This window comes from Leopardus geoffroyi, chromosome B3 (genome assembly GCF_018350155.1).
Source record: "Leopardus geoffroyi isolate Oge1 chromosome B3, O.geoffroyi_Oge1_pat1.0, whole genome shotgun sequence".
NCBI classification, from domain to species: Eukaryota; Metazoa; Chordata; class Mammalia; order Carnivora; family Felidae; genus Leopardus; species Leopardus geoffroyi.
Window position 1 is genome coordinate 55,861,605 of NC_059337.1, and position 17,953 is coordinate 55,879,557.

The 17,953-nt window shown below is 34.3% G+C and overlaps 1 protein-coding gene across 5 annotated transcripts in view; it reads left to right on the plus strand.

Annotated features, from left to right (window-relative positions):
- MYEF2 (myelin expression factor 2) overlaps positions 1-17,953 on the plus strand; it is a 39,568-nt gene that overhangs the window by 328 nt on the left and 21,287 nt on the right. For 4 of the 5 annotated variants that reach the window (XM_045449821.1, XM_045449820.1, XM_045449819.1 and 1 more), the window contains exons 2-9: positions 4,759-4,967; positions 6,195-6,247; positions 7,467-7,474; positions 7,577-7,670; positions 11,422-11,613; positions 12,376-12,529; positions 13,055-13,104; positions 13,223-13,286. In XM_045449821.1, the coding sequence (XP_045305777.1) occupies positions 4,759-4,967; positions 6,195-6,247; positions 7,467-7,474; positions 7,577-7,670; positions 11,422-11,613; positions 12,376-12,529; positions 13,055-13,104; positions 13,223-13,286 (824 nt within the window). The remainder of the gene's footprint in view (positions 1-4,758; positions 4,968-6,194; positions 6,248-7,466; positions 7,475-7,576; positions 7,671-11,421; positions 11,614-12,375; positions 12,530-13,054; positions 13,105-13,222; positions 13,287-17,953) is intronic. The other variant, XM_045449822.1, reaches the window with a different exon arrangement.

Here is a 17,953-nt window from a genome sequence, read left to right on the forward strand (position 1 = left end):
CCGGGGATCGGGACGAGGTGGGGGGCGGGGAGTTGGCCTCGGAGGGGGGCCGAAGCCGGCCTGGGCCTCGGTGGGGGATAACTGCTCCCGGGCCGTAGGCGGCGGGAGGAGCAGGTGCAAGTAGGGCCGCTCACAGGCCCTTCCCTCCCGCCCCGGCCCGGGGAGCCGGGGTGCGAGCCGGGGGGCCGACGCCCCTCCCCTGTTTCCAGCCGGAGACTCCGGGTCACTCCTTCTTCCCAGACTTCCAGCTGGAGAACCTTTGAGCAAAGCACGGCGGCCGCCACTGTCTGGAGGAAAATGGTCCCCCTTTTAAAGCCCAGTACAGTAGTTAGTGTTCATCACTAGGGAGTAACTAGGGATGACATCATCGGACATTTCCTCTTAACTACCGAGAACGTATTTAAAAGGAATAGTCCCCGATCTTACGGCCTCATTCTGAGCTTTATAAGTTCAGTGTTTGTTGTTGCTTTCTAAACATGTATTAATTTCTGAATATATATATACACGCCACAGAGGAAGTTTAATAATGTGCTGTGAGCCTAAATCCGTTGTGTTACCCTTGAATTGGTAAGAGGTTATTCAGAAAGGGAAATGTGCGTGGTTCCTTGGTCCCCCACATCCCTCTCAAATGTTTGTAAGCCTTGCAGGTTTTTTGTTTTTTTTTTTAAGAACTCCATGTGTGATGGCTTGTTCTTAATTTTGGTAAAATGGTAAAATAAGATTTTTTTTTAATTGAAGAAAGCCTGATGCTTTTAAGATTACCCCTGTCATCAGTGTCTAGAAAGAATGTAGTTGACTCAAATCCATAATAATTTTTAGTTATAAGGAACTGTTATGCTCCCCATTGTTCTTGTTATATAGGAGGATACCAATCAGGCATTCTTTTGCATGTGCCCAGCTCTTTAAACTTGAAGTTGGAAGTATGTTAATAATTTACTGAAAACATCTTTTTCCTTCTCTCAGTTATGCCTCAGAGTAGAAAGCAGTGAACATATGGTCAAACTAAAATAGAAAAGAGAATTTTTCCTTTCTTTTGTATAAGAATGTTTGAAGCAGTACGGTAAGACCTGGACTAGTTTGTGTAGGAATTGGTCGCAGATAAGATAGCTCTCCCAGCTCAGTTATGACACTCTTCCTCTCACTTGGGTTTGAATAGGATAGGTTGCATCTTCCAGGCAGAATAGAGGTGCAGGTGTAGGAGATTCGACCTTGGTGGAATTTGTTCCTAGGTGCAGAATGGTGCACCTCAGTAACTGAGCATCTGGAAAGGGAGCACTTTCTACCATGCATGCCAAACTATGGGCTCTCAGGGATTTGGCCTCATAAATTCTAATAGAAGGCATTGGAATGATAAAATATGTGCTTTTTGTTTATCTCTAAATGTGGGCTTGCCACCCTTTTCTCCTAAACAAAAACCACAGTCTTGAATTATAGAGAGAAGCCCTACTATACTTGGGTGTGATTAGTATAATAGTGTCCATACAGATAAAGCTGGCATGTAAACCTCCCAGATCTAAAAGTCTCTAATCCCTCTTAAAGTCTCATTGTGGGTTAGCTAGACAAGAGGACAGAGGTAGGAAAAGAGTCTCTTTCACTTCAAAGTGAGGAAAAGGAAAATATTAAGTAAAGAAATTAAGAAATGCTAGTAGAATATACAAATGAAGATTCTTTTAATATTGTTTATAGTTAATATCTCTCAGACCTTCCTGTTTTCCCAAGTTGAATAAAGAAGCAAATCTACTCTCAAGGGTTTCTTGTACTGTCAGTTCCATAAGAACCATATAATGGTCCAGCATGGGTTGGTCATTCATACTGAAAAACTAGGAACATTTACCTGTATCAAACCAACAACCTTTTTTTGACCCTGTGAACCAACTGGAGTAGTTGAACAATCTAACACATAACCCTTGACTACCATACATTTTTAAGGGTAAGAATTCACAGAGGTTATAAAAATTACCAAATATTGCCTTAAAATATGTATTGCTTAGAAGAGAACAGAGTGCCACTTACCAAGGTTGAAATGACTTTTGCTGAGGTTAATCCATAGTCACTGAGTATAGAGACCACTATGTCTTATTCATCTTTGTATCCCCAAGGCCTTATGTTTATAAAGGCCCAGTAAATATTTGTTTAAGAAATGCAGAAGTGAACTTTTATGATTGTGAAACTTATACACAGAGAATTTCATGGGCATGTTCACATCTTTTGACAAGAAATTAAAGATGTTTCCCTAGGTTTGGTCTTTTCCTTTATGCCAAAATGGTATACTAGCTATCCTTTTCTTAAGTGAACAGGAGGAAAAATAGCAGTATTGTTATAACTCTTCATTATTTTCTGTGTGATTAACATCTTGGAGTATATGGAAATTGAAAGTTACATTAGGGTATAAAATGTTGTGTAAAATATTAAGCATCGAAGCAAGGTGAAGTGTTTGAAGTAGAGTAGTATTTTTTATTATATTAGGAGTAAGAATGGAACTGGGCTTAATTTTAGATTTCATACTATAGCATGTTTTTAAAACCACGTTTTAAAATTATGTTTTCTTATTTGATGTTGAATATTGATTTTTCACAAATTTATAACTTCAGTGGGCATAATTGTATCTTAAGAGTAGATAACATTTTTGTGACTTAAGATAGTCGCAGTCTTTATTTCAAGTACATTAAAGGGGGTGGTTTAAGTGAATAGTTTGAGCATTATTACAGGGAATTCTGGATATAGTGCCAATATTTGATATTATGTAGCATCATTTCCCTAAGAGCTTTCACCTGTATCTTAACTGTCCATTCCATAGTGTATTTATGACATAAAAAGAGTTTAGGAATTGAATATTAGATTGTTTGTTTCTCAATAATCAGACCATACCTCTAGCCATTAAACTGGTCTGCCTTCCATAGACAATTTATGCACTATAGATGAGCAGTGTAGTAATATCTTCAATATGCCACTAAGTGAGGAAAACTTGAAGAAATTGCTCTCTCTGGTCATACTTGGAATAAATATTTTGGAGAGGGTATCCTACATTAATATCATTGCTTTTCAGTGGAATTATCAGACTGTTTTAAGCAAATCCTTACATATAAGCATCTTCTATCATATAAGAATAGAAGAACATTGTAATTCAGAACTCTGTGCATTTTTCACAGTTGGTTTTATTCAGGAAGAAAATAGGTAGGAGAAGGCATACTTAGCTAGAGACTATATAGATGTCTGCTTACCTAAACAGAGACAGTTATTTTACCAACATTCATAGAATACAGTCTACTATGTACATACATTCTCTGGGGGCTTAAAAGGAAGAGTTTGTTCTTGTACCTACTGTACTTAGAACCAGAGTAAAGGCCTCTGTACCTTTTGGCCGCTTGCTGCCATTTTCAAAAGTCGCACACTGTTCAGACAGGTAGGTACTTGCTGGAGCTGGGACAGTTGTGAAGACTTACTCTAGGCTGTGCCATTTCTGTTGAGGGAAGATGTTTGATTGTAAAGGTGTCCCTGTCAAGGTCTGAAAAGGTGGCAAAGCAAGTTTGGCTCTAATGTCTCTTCCTTGATTTTAGCAGTTTTTCTGGCAGACGGCAACACCATCTGTGCCCAGATGAGCATGGGTTCTTAATTGACTGTTCATTCAAAAATTAGTATTTATTGAGCAACATGTTGTGTGCCGTCACCATGCTAGGTGCTGCTCATACCAATGCAGATAGTTTTCGTTCTTACAGAGTTTTTTACATCCTATATTTATGATTGTGTTGTTACCTGCTCAGAAAGGTAGTGTCTAAAAATATCAGTATCACATGGAACAGGTGACTACGATAAGACATGTGTGTGGAGCACTACAGTGTATAGAGTCCCACAGTTGGTTGGCTTAGAAGATAAGTGAGCGCCTGGATTATGAAACCTGGTTGGTTGTTGGAAAAACCCAGGAAGCTTTAAAAATTTTGGATTTCTGAATGTCATTTCCAGAGATTTTTATTAGTATGTGATTGTGGAAAATTGCTTTAAATTGAAGTATTAATTAAATAGTTTTAGATTCACTAGAATAATTAGTGATTTAAAACCTATTGTTATTTTTTCTGTAAAAGAAGATTCCTTTTGATAAGTAAGTTGCATTTTTAAGATATATACCCAAATTTTTATCTATAGGATTTACTTTAAGTATATACTTTTATGTTATGGATGGTTGGTGGGTAGCATCAGATCGTCGCATTGTGATTACAGTCTTACAAATTAAATGTTTTTCCAGTTAGGGTCTCATTAAAAAGTTGATTTATAAAATTTTGATTCGTGTTGTCTTTTAAGTACTGCTTCCTACCTCTGTTCCATCCCATCGTGTAGGTGATAACTACTAGTAAAAATTATATGATTCTATGAAATACCCTATCTTAGTTTATAGGTTAATACATAGAAAGTGTTGAATATGAACATATTAGAATACCTTACTAATTAATTATCCTGATCAAAGTTGGGAATAGAAAAAATTATGAGAGTCATATGGGCATGTATGCATGTATAGATACCATAATATAACTATGTATTTTAGTTATGTTTTTAAGCAAACTTTATGAGAAGCTTGGTAATATACCCAAATTCTTGCTCTGAAATGGCATTGGGTAATTTCAAAGCAAGCAAGCTGACTCTCCAGGTCTAACTTGGTGGAGAGTTTTGAGAAGTGAAGTGATAAATATGCAATATTTATGTAATGTAGGCTTCCATTATTAGAAACATGACAGATTTTCTTCTTGTTTTGTTTTTAATTCATAGGGAAAATGATGAATCAGTCAAAGAAGATAAATCTGAATTAAAAGAAAAATCTTCAGGAAATAAGAAGGCCAATAGATTTCATCCTTATTCGAAAGATAAGAATTCAGGCACTGGAGAAAAGAAGGGTCCAAATCGAAACAGAGTTTTCATTAGCAACATCCCATATGATATGAAATGGCAAGCTATTAAAGATCTAATGAGAGAAAAAGGTAACCATTCCTGATAAACCCACTGTTGGCTTATCTTCATATAGAAGGGGGAGGAACTAAACAAACTTTTTTATTCCTCTGAGCCACACAGACTCAAAAAATTGATTTTTGTTTATTTCTTGACACATGAATTAATCTTTTCCTCTTCTCTCACTTGACAACAATTTCATTACAAAGTCATACGGATAAATGAAGTTTTTTTTTTTCCCATTTTAGTGGTATAGTAGTGAGCCAGCATATGCATGCCACCAAGAATTTTGTTAAAGTGATTGCTTTGTCTAGTTGAAGTTTTTATAGATTTTTAAAGGACTATTGCATTAGTTAAGCAATACATTAGCGTGTTAAAGTATGAATAATAAGGTCTGATTATTTTTTTCCAAAAGCTGTTTTGTTACTATCTTGGTGGATTCTGGAATCTGGCTGTGGAGTTCATTTTGTTTGCATTGTCATGAATGCCATGATGCTGTCTCTGCAGTTCTATATTAAAATTGAGTTACTGCTGTTGCAGTTTTGTTTTTAGAATAACTTGAAAACCTTCATTTTATATATATGGTTGGTTTTGGGGAAAAATAATTTTAATATTTGATCTTGTAAAAGTTAGTTTTGTTATCTCTTGAAAAATTGAGTGTCAACAGTCCTGCAAACTATGTACTTGGCTTTGAGGCTGATCTCTTCTAATAAATAAAAAAAACCTTGCATTGGTGTATCTGTTGTAAGGTGACAACTATTTGATTGGTTTTATTCATTGACTTTATTTAGAAAGTGTGTGGCTTGCTGTGAAGCATGACTTGTAAATTTAGTTTACTGATGGCAAACATGATTGAAGACATTCAGGTAGAAAGTCACCTTAAAACAGCTGTTGTGTGTAGGCGACCAAAGTTATTTGAAAAGTGTTAATGTTGATGTTTTTAATATGATAGGTTAAGGGACCATTTGTATGTATATGTGCATTTGTTCACCAACTATATCATGCTGGCCAAAATATGATCTGTAGTATGAATTAGGTTAATATGGTTGTTAGCTTTTTTAGAGAATGTGGATGATGTACATTTCAGAAAATTAGTTAAATTTACATAGCCATTGATAGGAGGTATGTTGGTCTGGTTTTGATTGTTGGTGAATAATAGGTGCTTTTCTGTAGAGTTGTGCACAGGTGTGCAGTAAAGCAAGATATTGGTGTTTAAATGTATTGTTTCTTGGTATCTTCCTTTTGTATGTCTTATGTAGTCGGTGAGGTTACATACGTGGAGCTCTTTAAGGATGCGGAAGGAAAATCAAGGGTAAGTGCTGTGGGCCATAATCTGCTTGAGGTTTAAAAGTTCCTCAGCAGTTTACTTTTTTGTATAATATTTGTACCAGTTTTTGGAAACTTAAGTTTCATTTTGTTTTACTTTATTATGCAAGATTTGAGGCTTTATACTAGCAAGTCTGACATTTATTCAAACCAAACTAGCTGCCTGGAAGGGATGGGTTTGTAAATGTTCATAAAGGGCATTCACTTTTCTAATGCTTTAAGGTAATGCTTCTTCTTAGCCAAGAGATTTTACTATAGGATTTTTTTTGTTGTGTTTTGATGTCTTCAAGGATATTCTAAAAGTTACTGCATTGATAATATTCCCTAAGAGTTCTCTGACAAGCCCATAGCTTAAAGGTGTTAATTCAGAATGTATGTTTGAAATTTACATTGAAGAACTTAATTTGGTAGCCTGCAAGACTACATAAGAGGCAGTGCTCTGACCAATTGGTATGAATGACATTGATGATTAAATTGACGTAGAAGGAATTGGTTGATAGTAGGTTTTGATTTTTAGCAACAAGAAAGCAATACACTGAGGAATACAATGGAAAGCTTTAACAGTGTTCAATTATATTGCAAAAACCAGTTGGTGCATGAGAAAAACTTTGTCATCACATTCAAATGGCATTTCCAACAGTAATGACAATTATTTTAAAAATGTATAGGTTTGTTTCTTTAGCATAAGTGATTATTTTATATACTTAAACTGGATGCTGTTAAATTGTGTGCAGCCAGTTTTCTCTAATAGAGAAATTAATTAAAAATGAGATTATTTCCTATTTTTACCTTAATAAAATTGAAAGATATACATTAAAAACAATTTGTGCATAATACATCTTCTGAAAATAGTCGTAACAATGGAAGAAGTGTTTTATGGAAACCTTCAATTTCTTTGAGTTACTTTTGATTGAATTTGTGAAAATACCTTATTTAGTCTTAACCTAAAGAAGAGTCCTCTAAAAGTAAATATGTGTTCCAAGCTTGTTAAATGCTAGATGCTACTGCCTTTAAATAGATCGATTTAAACATTGACAGAAGATTTGTGGTCACTTGCTATTATGTTCTAGAAGTGTAAAAGATAAAAAGTGATTGTGTTATCAATTGCTTTTCATGACTTAAATATTAGAGTTTACCATTAACTTCGTCTACTGATCTAAAACTTTTCTTCTTTTGCATATATTGACAAATCTACCTGGATATAGGGTTGTGGGTAAGAATTTTTTTTAAGTTTCTTAAGTCAAATTTAAACTTCTGATTAAGAAAAAGAAAATTTAGTATATAAACATTTCCTATAAATTTTTTCCCCATTAAGTGTTGTTGAATTCAAAGATGAAGAATTCGTAAAGAAAGCACTAGAAACTATGAACAAATATGATCTTAGTGGAAGACCCCTGAATATTAAAGAGGTAAGATTTCTTATATTTGGAATAATTTAAACTTTTGGATATAAAGACATGTTTTCTTTGGATTTTCATCTTGGGGGATGTATTTCTCTGGCTACTCCTTTTTTTTTAAAGCCTAGATGCTTATTAAAGCATTATATAATTGAAGATAGTTTTGCTTGTGCATGGTTTCCTGTTTGCTTTTAAGCAGTTTTCCTATATATTTGATTTGTTCCAAGTTGTTATAAGCAGAGGTGCATGATTTAAAAAATGCAGATATTTAAAGATGGCAAGGTTTATGTATTGACTTTATTTGGTATAGACATTTTCAGTTTTTAGATTGTGTTGTTTAACTTGAGAATTAGCTATTCTTGTAGTTGATAGTAAAGGGTGCTTAATAATGCCAATACCTTATGTATTTGAATAAAATTGATACTCACTTTTAGTTAAAATTACCCTGAAACTATGCCAGATTAAAATTTAAGAAAACTTGTGAATCTGTTAGTGAAATTTGTAACTGGAACTTGGAAACCCCTAAAGTGGGTATGTTCCCTTTGTATGGAACAGTAGTATAATACATTGACAAAAGAATAATCAGAAGATACTTAAAAAACTATGTACACTTAAGTGTAATTGACCTTGTTAATGATTAGCTTGAATAGCAGTCATTTTCATTTCTTCCTTTAGTTCATATTGTTAATCTTACCTGAATCGTTTGATCATGGACCAGTTATGTATATATTCTTGCTAAAGTCTGTGTTACAAATGATTGAGGGTGTACTTTAGGACCCTGAAGAGTCTCTACCAGCAAGGTTGCAAGTCTCTGGTAGTAGAGCATTACTGTCAGTCACAGTTTAATTTGGTTGAGTAATGATATGAGTCCCAGCTCACTTTCTAGCTCTGTGACTAGGCAGGTTACTTACTCTCTAAACCTCAGTAATTATAACAGTACAAATGGTAGTACGTACCTAATAGAGTTTTTATGAGTATTAAATGAGATAACATGGTAGAGAATTCAAGCTCTGGCATCAGATAATCTGGGTGACTCAGGGCAAATTACTTACCTTTAATTACTTAAAAAATTACCTAACTTTAATCACTCTCTATTGCTTTGTTTCTTTATCACTAAAGTGAGAATGATATTAGAAGCTATCTGATAGTTTTATAAGGTTTCAGTTAATATATGTAAAACATTTAATAAATGTTAGCTACTAACTATAATTGTGATGTTATTATATAAAGCACTTAGCACAGTGCTCAAAATATTATATAACTACATAAGAAATGTTAGCTGTAATAATAATTGCTTGTTGTTATTCCAGTCCAAGGTGGGAATATTCCTGGTTGTTGGTCTCTTGATTCTGACTATGAGGTGATAATAGCTTAAAATTAAAGCCCATGCTACCAACAAATACAAGTATCCCAAATCCCTTTATTGGAGTCAGCTTCTGAACTCCTCTAATTCTGTTTGAGCCTGGGGGGTTTGTCCGTCCTTCCTTCCTTCCTTCCTTCCTTCCTTCCTTCCTTCCTTCCTTCCTTCCTCCCTCCCTCCCTCCCTTCTGCCCTCCCTCCCTTCCTCTCTCTTCCCTTTCCTTTTCCCTTTCCCTTTCCTCTCCCTCCCTCACTCCTTCCTCCTTTCCTTCCTTCCTTCCTTCCTTTTGATTTTGACTGGGAAGTAGAGAAAGTTTAGACTGTTGTACTCTGTGCCAGCCATTTACATGGTGGTTTTTATGCTAAAGGACAAGCCTATGTTGTTTGTGTTCTTTTAAGTTTTAGCACTTCCCGTATCCTCAGTAATATTTTAGAGACCCTAGAATAGAGTTATGTGATCCAAATTGATGTAGGATACCTCCATTTTTAAATTTTTTTAAGAGGGAAAAATAACTGAGTTTGGCCTAGCTAAATGATGAAGTATTCTTTATTCAGTTAACTTTATGGATTATTATTACTAAAGGTCCCTTTCCTGGGAATATCTGATTTACAAATGGATGACTGGGCTCAGTGCTAAAACTACTAGTGAGAGTCTAAGAAAAAATATATTTCCAATATTCCTTACCAGATATTAGAATTTTATTTTTTCATTATATTAAATGGTGTTAGGAGCAGTTATAAAATTTAATAGGCCCTCTAATAGCAATAACAGGTAGTGACTGGCAGGCTGTCCTCCAAGGGGAAAAGAGGAATAAAAACCATGTTATATAGTGGCTACTTTGTTTTAGATAAATTGTATTTATATATGTTTTATATTTTATTATGCATATGTGTGTATGTATTTTTGTGTGTATATATGTTTATATATATGTCAAAAATATAAAAAGACAAATCAAAACATACTAAGATGTTAAGGACAACAGTGTATCTCAGTAGTTTATGAAGCACCTCCCCTACCCCTCCTTCTCCCCATAGGTAACCACTATCATAAATTTTCGATTTGTGCAAGTTTTTGAAGCTTTAGTTAGACCTGAAACATTTATTATTTACTAACTTAAAAATTCTGCAGCATTTTTCAAAACATTTATTTCTTTATTTCTGTATTTCTCTTTATTTCTTCATGGTGAAAAAATACTTTGGAAGCTAGTATACCTTTATTAATTGCATTTAGTTTTTTTTTTTAATTTTTTTTTAACGTTTTATTTATTTTTGAGACAGGGAGAGACAGAGCATGAACAGGGGAGGGTCAGAGAGAGGGAGACACAGAATCTGAAACAGGCTCCAGGCTCTGAGCTGTCAGCACAGAGCCTGACACGGGGCTCGAATTCACGGACCGCGAGATCATGACCTGAGCCGAAGTCGGCCGCTTAACCGACTGAGCCACCCAGGTGCCCCTGCATTTAGTTTTTCACCTTCTATTCTCCCAGCCTTCCTAGAGAATTTATTAAGGTCATCCAACTTTCTTTTTATTAATATTCCCAGACTGAGACTAGCAATATAGAGTTGATGGTTACATTTATCATTGTCATTTGGTATTGCAGATAATAGTCTATCAGTGTGTTTATGTGTTTTTTTTGTGTGTTTTGCATTCCACCTGGTGAGATAAATGAGAAGTACATTTAAACTCACCAGTTTTGTTTTGTTTAAAGGTAGAATATTTCTCTTATACAGTTAATGAACTTAAAAAAAAGCAGTTTTTAATATCATTTGCTTGGACACTTAGCCTTTCTTTATCCCCCCACCCCTTCATCTCAGATCATAATCCATTGTCAGATCACAATCATTGTTGAGAAAGGAAAAAGGTTGGAAAGTGGGTAATTGTATTTTGTTTAGGAATGAAACTTACACATTATAATAGTTCCCCTTTACCCCAATATTCCTGGGTTTTGTAACAGTCTGTTCCACTGTTGAAAAGCTTTGAATTAGTCTGATTTGGCATTGCCTTGGGCATCCAGTGGTGAGAATTCACCATTACTGCATTTTAGCAAGAAAAGAGTCACAGTAAGTACAGTATTTTGTTCCTCTTTGAGTTATATATATTTATGCGTATGTGTCATGTATTTGAACCCTAGTATAAGGGCAGAATTAAACTAATTTCAAGTTCTTAAGTGACTTTAGTGATTGGAAACGGGTATTTAATTGACACCCCTGGAGACTGAAATCTTTTGTCTGTCCACAGGTTTTTATGGGACTGAATTCTCTGGATAAGAAAAAAGCTCACTCTTCAAGAGGGCCAATAATTTGAGCCAGTTGGGATAGCTACTGTAGAATTTGAAGTTGTTATTTTAATGATACAGATTTACTGATGTATCTAGTGGTATTTAACATTCAATGTGTGTTATAGGATCCTGATGGAGAAAATGCTCGTAGGGCATTGCAACGAACAGGAGGATCATTTCCAGGAGGACATGTACCCGATATGGGATCGGGGTTGATGAATTTACCACCTTCCATTCTCAATAATCCAAACATTCCTCCTGAGGTTATCAGTAATTTGCAGGCTGGTAGACTTGGTTCCACAATTTTTGTTGCTAATGTAAGTTTAAGCTTTAGTCTAAAATTTTGTCATTCAGATATTCAGTTCTAATCATGAGGTTATTAAATTAGATGAATGGGTTGTAGGTTTAGAGAACATTTTGCTGATTTTTAATGAAAGTAAGTGAAACAGTAATTACTGGAACTCAAACCCAGTTTAAGTCTATATATATATATATATATATATATATATATATATATATATATACACACACATATATATAAGGTTAAAGTGTAAATATGAGTATTTAGTATTCTTTAAAAGTGAACTGTGGAATTTACAAATACCTATGCAGTTCTTGAACATGTTTACTTTCATTATATGGGACTTTTGTTCATATTGGTAAATGGATTTCTTTCTTTAGCTTTGATGTTTGATATTTGTGAATGTGCACATTGTAGTTGGTTTGTCATTTGTTCTAAGCTTTTGAAAGTCAGTGATATCAACACTACTTTCAAAAATCTGAATTTCTCTCAGTAAAAATAGATGAGCAAGTTTCACATGTACAAAACAGGATTGAGCAGATAAGAGGCTGTTTTGGAAATTTAAAAAAAAATTAAGGATAAGGAACAACGTTGGGTGAAACTGGATTGATTTTAAACAACTTAAGATGTTTTTATTTGAATACTGTTGTTGATGTACCATCCACCAAGAAGTATAGTTCTTTATAGTTTTTAGAGTTGAGAAAAGATTTGTTTGTATTATTTATAAATGGGGAGAGGGGTTTATTAGGTATGTAACTTTATGTAATTTTATGTTAAGCTTGACTTCAAAGTTGGTTGGAAGAAGCTAAAGGAGGTGTTCAGCATAGCTGGAACTGTAAAACGGGCAGATATTAAAGAAGACAAAGATGGCAAGAGCAGAGGAATGGGCACAGTCACTTTTGAACAAGCAATTGAAGCAGTTCAAGCAATTTGTATCCTGATTTACACTTTAGTGCTATCTAATACGGTTGAAGAGCTTGATACCATTTTGTGGGGGTCATGGAATTTAAAGTTGCCTGGCTTGGAAATGTGTATTAGACTTTAGTCTCCAGCACATAAAACCTTTACTATGTCCAAGTACTAAAGTCACTCTTAAAACTTGAATTAGCCATATTATGTAAGCCTGGTATGAACTCTTCTACTTTCTCTTCCTGACACAATGAACTGTATGTATATCCGCTGTCGACAGTTAACGTAATCCATTGTGCATTAATGCAGTTGCTTTAAATGAAGTTTTCCCCCAGTGGTTGACTTACAAGATTATATTTTATTTATAAAGTAAAAGTATAAAGCAAAGACTTCAAGATTTTTCTTTGAGTATATGGAAGAGACTAAAATAAGTAAAATAGTAAAGATGTTGATTAAAGTATTAGAGGTAGTCTGACTCTAAGATTATTAAAAATGTGTGTTCAAGTATAATTTTATAGTCAACTGGTTTTCCTTGACCAAACCAACAGCTATGTTCAATGGGCAGTTTTTGTTTGATAGACCTATGCATGTGAAAATGGTGAGTTCCTCCATATCACTTCAACCTCCCACCTCTTCAAACTTGTATCTGCTCTCCTCTGCATTGCAGATCTGTTTAGTTATGAATTAACCACACAATAAACTTTTTTTGCAATTAGGATGACAAGTCTGTCCCTCATGAAGACTACCGCTCACATGATAGTAAAACACCACAGTTACCACGTAAGTAAAAGTTATTATTAGAAGCAGAGCAGGCTATATATTTTTTCAATTTTATTATATGCTAAGCAAAACTCCTTATTTTTGCACCTATATCCCAAATTGCCCACAGTTTAGGATTAGTTTGGCATTATAGAGATAGTTTGTCATGATTGCTGAGGAAGACTGAGAAGATAAACATGTACCTTTTTTTTTTTCTTTTCGGTAGTTTTTCCTTATTACAAAAGCAATACATAACTAAAAAAATTGTTAAGTTCATATACATGAAGGGAAAAAAAAGTCCTTTTAATTTTACCACATGTAGTCTCCATTTTAATATTTTTCTGTATTTTTTATGGTCTTTTTAGGTTTTTTTTTACATAGTTGAGTACTACCATATAAATAATTTTTTTTTAACATTAATCTGAAGTATTCCATGTTGGAAAATTCTTTTCACATATTTTTATTGGGTGTGTAATAGTCCATTGTATGGATGCTCCCTAAGTATTTCACTGTAATGTTAGGTATATTTATTTGTTTTAACTTTTTTTTCTTTAATTGCCAACAGAGTAATTCATGTCTTTCTGTATACAAATATTTGGTATGTTTTTGGTTATTTCTTTCAAGTATATTTACAAGTTCTCAGGTGTGCATATTGATCAGTATTATCGAATTATTTTCCAAATGGTTATAAAACATAATGTACTTAACATCTTTGTCTCAGTGTTACATCTGCAAAATGAGGATGAGGATAGCGCCTATATCATGGGGTTGGCATGAGTGTTGCATGAGTTAATATATGTATACCACTTAGAACAGTTTTGGAATAATGTAAACACTCAAAAACTAGCTCTTCTTACTCTTTTACTGTACCTTCTCTGATTTTTATTAAGTTTTTTTTTTTTTTTTTTTTCAACGTTTATTTTATTTTTGGGACAGAGAGAGACAGAGCATGAACGGGGGAGGGGCAGAGAGAGAGGGAGACACAGAATCGGAAACAGGCTCCAGGCTCTGAGCCATCAGCCCAGAGCCTGACGCGGGGCTCGAACTCACTGACCGTGAGATCGTGACCTGGCTGAAGTCGGACGCTTAACCGACTGCGCCACCCAGGCGCCCCTTAAGTTTTTTTTTAATGATAAAATATTTTAAATATACAGGCAAAAATAAAATTACTCATGTAGCTATCATAGGCCATATTTGTTATAGATGATTTTCCTTTAAAATAAAATTTTACAGATAAGGTTGAGACTCCCCCTCTCTCCTGACCACCAGATACCATACCAAGAGGAAACAACTTATGAATATAGTGTTTATTGTTTAAGTTTTAGTCATTTGCATACACATTTATACATACACAAACATTATAGGAAATGGTTTTGCTGGATTTAAAATTTGGGGTGAGTGACATCCTATTGTATATATTGTGCAGCTTGCTGTTTTTGGTTTAATACTGTTTTTGAGATGCATTTATATTGATGTAGCTCTAGTTCCTTAATTTTTTAATTTTTTTTTTTTTGAGTGAGGGGGGTGCAGAGAAAGAGGGAAAGAATCTTAAGCAGGCTCTAGGCTCAGCACTGAGCCCCACACAAGGGGCTCAAGCTCCCGACCTTGAGATCATGACCTGAGTTGAAGTCAAGAGTCGGGTGTTTAACCGACTTGAGCCATCCAGGCTCCCCAGTAATTTCTGTTTTTCTAAGATTTTTACTATTTTTGTTCATTTTCAGATTTATTGGCATAAAATACCCTCTTAAATTTCCTCTACATCTATAGTTCTTTCTTCTGATAAATTCTGAAGGTTTGTAATTTCTCTTTTTCTTGGTCAGTTTTGCTTAGAGAGTTTTCAGTTTTATTTGTGCTTTCAGTTTCATCTTAATTTCTGCTCTTTAATATTTTCTTCTCTCTATTTTTGGGGGTTTAGTTTCTTATTTTTGTCCAAATTCCTTAAGTTGACTGTTTACTTCACTAGTTTTGTAGGCTCTCTTTCCTAATAAAAGTAGTTATAACGATAAATTTAGCCGTTGCACACAAGTTTTGCTATGGAGTATTTTTATTGTGATTTCATTTTTATTAAATTACTACTATGACTTCTTAAGCCATGCAGTTTTGAATTTCTAAATGTATGGGGCTTTTTATTGTTAATTTTTAACTTATTGTGGCCAGAGAAGATACGATTGTGATTTTTGGAATAATTTGGACTTTGTATTATGGTCTAATATAAGGCACTTTTTTAATACATATTCTAGGTGTGCTTGGTGAGTGCATTGTTCTATATATGTCCATTAAATCAAGTTTGTTAATCCATTTACATTGTCTACGTTTACATCACTACTAATCATCATGTGTGCTTGGGCTGTCAATTACTGAGAGATGTATATGGTAAAATTTCCCACTAGAATGTTGGATTTTCTTTTTTTTGTTGTTTGTTTTTTGTTTTTTTTTTCTTTTTTTGGTTTTTACTTTAAATATTTTGACACTAACGTAGTAAGTACATCTAAGTTTAGAACTGATATATTTTCCAAATGAATCAAAATTTTATCACTAAGAGTGATTTTATCTTTAGTAACTAAGTCTTATCTAATATTGATATAGTTATAACAGCTTTGTTTTGCTTATTCACATTTATTATTTATGTGGGTTAATTCCCATTATTTTACTTTCTATTTTTGTGCTTTTTACAGATATTTTCCTCCTATCTTGCTTTCTCATTTAGTGGTTAGCCAGGATTTTTAATATATCTGTAAAGTCTGAAGTTAATATAATTATTCTTTTACTCAGTAATAGAGTGACCTTTGAATGCTTTAATTCTAATCACTTTTTCTATTGAATTATATGCCATTATTGCTCATTGTCTTAGTTCTGTATTGCTTTTTTTCATGCCCACAAATTAGGCATTACTACTATTTACCATTTTCTTGGCTTACCTTTCTCTACTCTCACAGACCCTGGCGCTAATTTTTTCTCAAAGCATATATTTTAAAAGCTCTTTCAGTGAGAATCTGTTGTTAGTAAATTGTCTCAATTTTGGATAGTCTATAAATGTCTTCAAAGGTAGTTTTACTGGTTATACAGTTTAAGATCGATAGTTATTTTCTCTCAGCACTTTGAAAAACCCCACAGTCTTCTGGCTTCCATTGTTGCTATTAAGTCAGCTACCAGTTAAAATGTCCTTTCTTTACAGGTTAGCTGTGTTCTTCATGTTGCTGATTTTAAGATATTTGTCTTTGGTATGCAGTTTTCTGCAGTGTTGGTATGAATTACTTTTTATTGGGCTTTCACAATCGAAGAATTCAATTTCTTTTTAAGTGAACTCTGGAAAACTCTCAGTTCATGTGTCTTTGAGTATTTCCCTTTCTCTCTTTATAGGGCAGTTTTTTCCTGCCTCACCCAAGTTTACCTTATCACTTAGAGTGTCATCTTTCGAGATTCTGCCTGGCTTTCTGCTGGGGCTTCCAGTTTACTTTTCCACTATTAATACTCTTCTAGTTATTTAGATAAAAAATATTCTCTGTTGTATTCAGACTTACTCTATATCTCTTCTTTTTGAGATTCACATTTTTATATATTCTTTATTGAGATATAATATGAACTCATACACTTTGACAGAATCAGTTTGTTATTCGAGTTAATCATTATTAATGTCCCTATTTTTCCCTTCCTCCCTTCTTTTGTTCAGATTATTGTAACTTGTCAAATGGGAGCCTCCTTACTGCCTATGATGCCTATACTCTTACTTTTGGTGAAAGCATGATTTCCCAGATCTGTGAAGATTTTTTTTTTTTTTTTGTCATAGAGATATGAGATTGGCCTAGTCTCAAAGAGTCCTGGTTCCTTTTAGTGAAGAATGATTTCAGAGATGAAAATATGAGTCCTAGGTATAGACATGAGAGTATTGTTGATAGTCAAGTATGCTGTTGCTTTCAGTTAGACCACTTTTAGATACTGAGCTGTTATCTTTTGCCAGATGACATTGATCTTTTCTTTTTTTTTTTTTTTAAATTTTTTTTTTCAACGTTTATTTATTTTTGGGACAGAGAGAGACAGAGCATGAACGGGGGAGGGGCAGAGAGAGAGGGAGACACAGAATCGGAAACAGGCTCCAGGCTCTGAGCCATCAGCCCAGAGCCTGACGCGGGGCTCGAACTCACGGACCGCGAGATCGTGACCTGGCTGAAGTCGGACGCTTAACCGACTGCGCCACCCAGACGCCCCTTTTTTTTTTTTTTTTTAATTTTTTTTTTCAACGTTTATTTATTTTTGGGACAGAGAGAGACAGAGCATGAACGGGGGAGGGGACATTGATCTTTTCAATTACACAGCATGCTTCTGTATTTTATCTTAAAACACACACACACACATTGTGTGTGTGTGTGTGTGTGTGTGTGTGTGTGTGTGTGTGTGTGTGTATATATATATATATATATATAGTATGGTTTTCTCAGCCCCTACCTCTTAATTGCTACATTGGCTAGCAAGAACATACTCAGATTTAATATAGTAAAATAAATAGTTCCCACTCAACTGTTAAGTCTTTAAGGTCATCAAATTAACTTCTTAAAGTCTATTTTCAACAAATTTAATTAGTTTATTTTAAGAGAGGTAGTAAAAGGAATACTGGATTTAGAGACCGAAAACTTAAATTGTAGTCCTAACTTAATCACATAGCTAAATGGCATTATACAAGTAACTTAAGG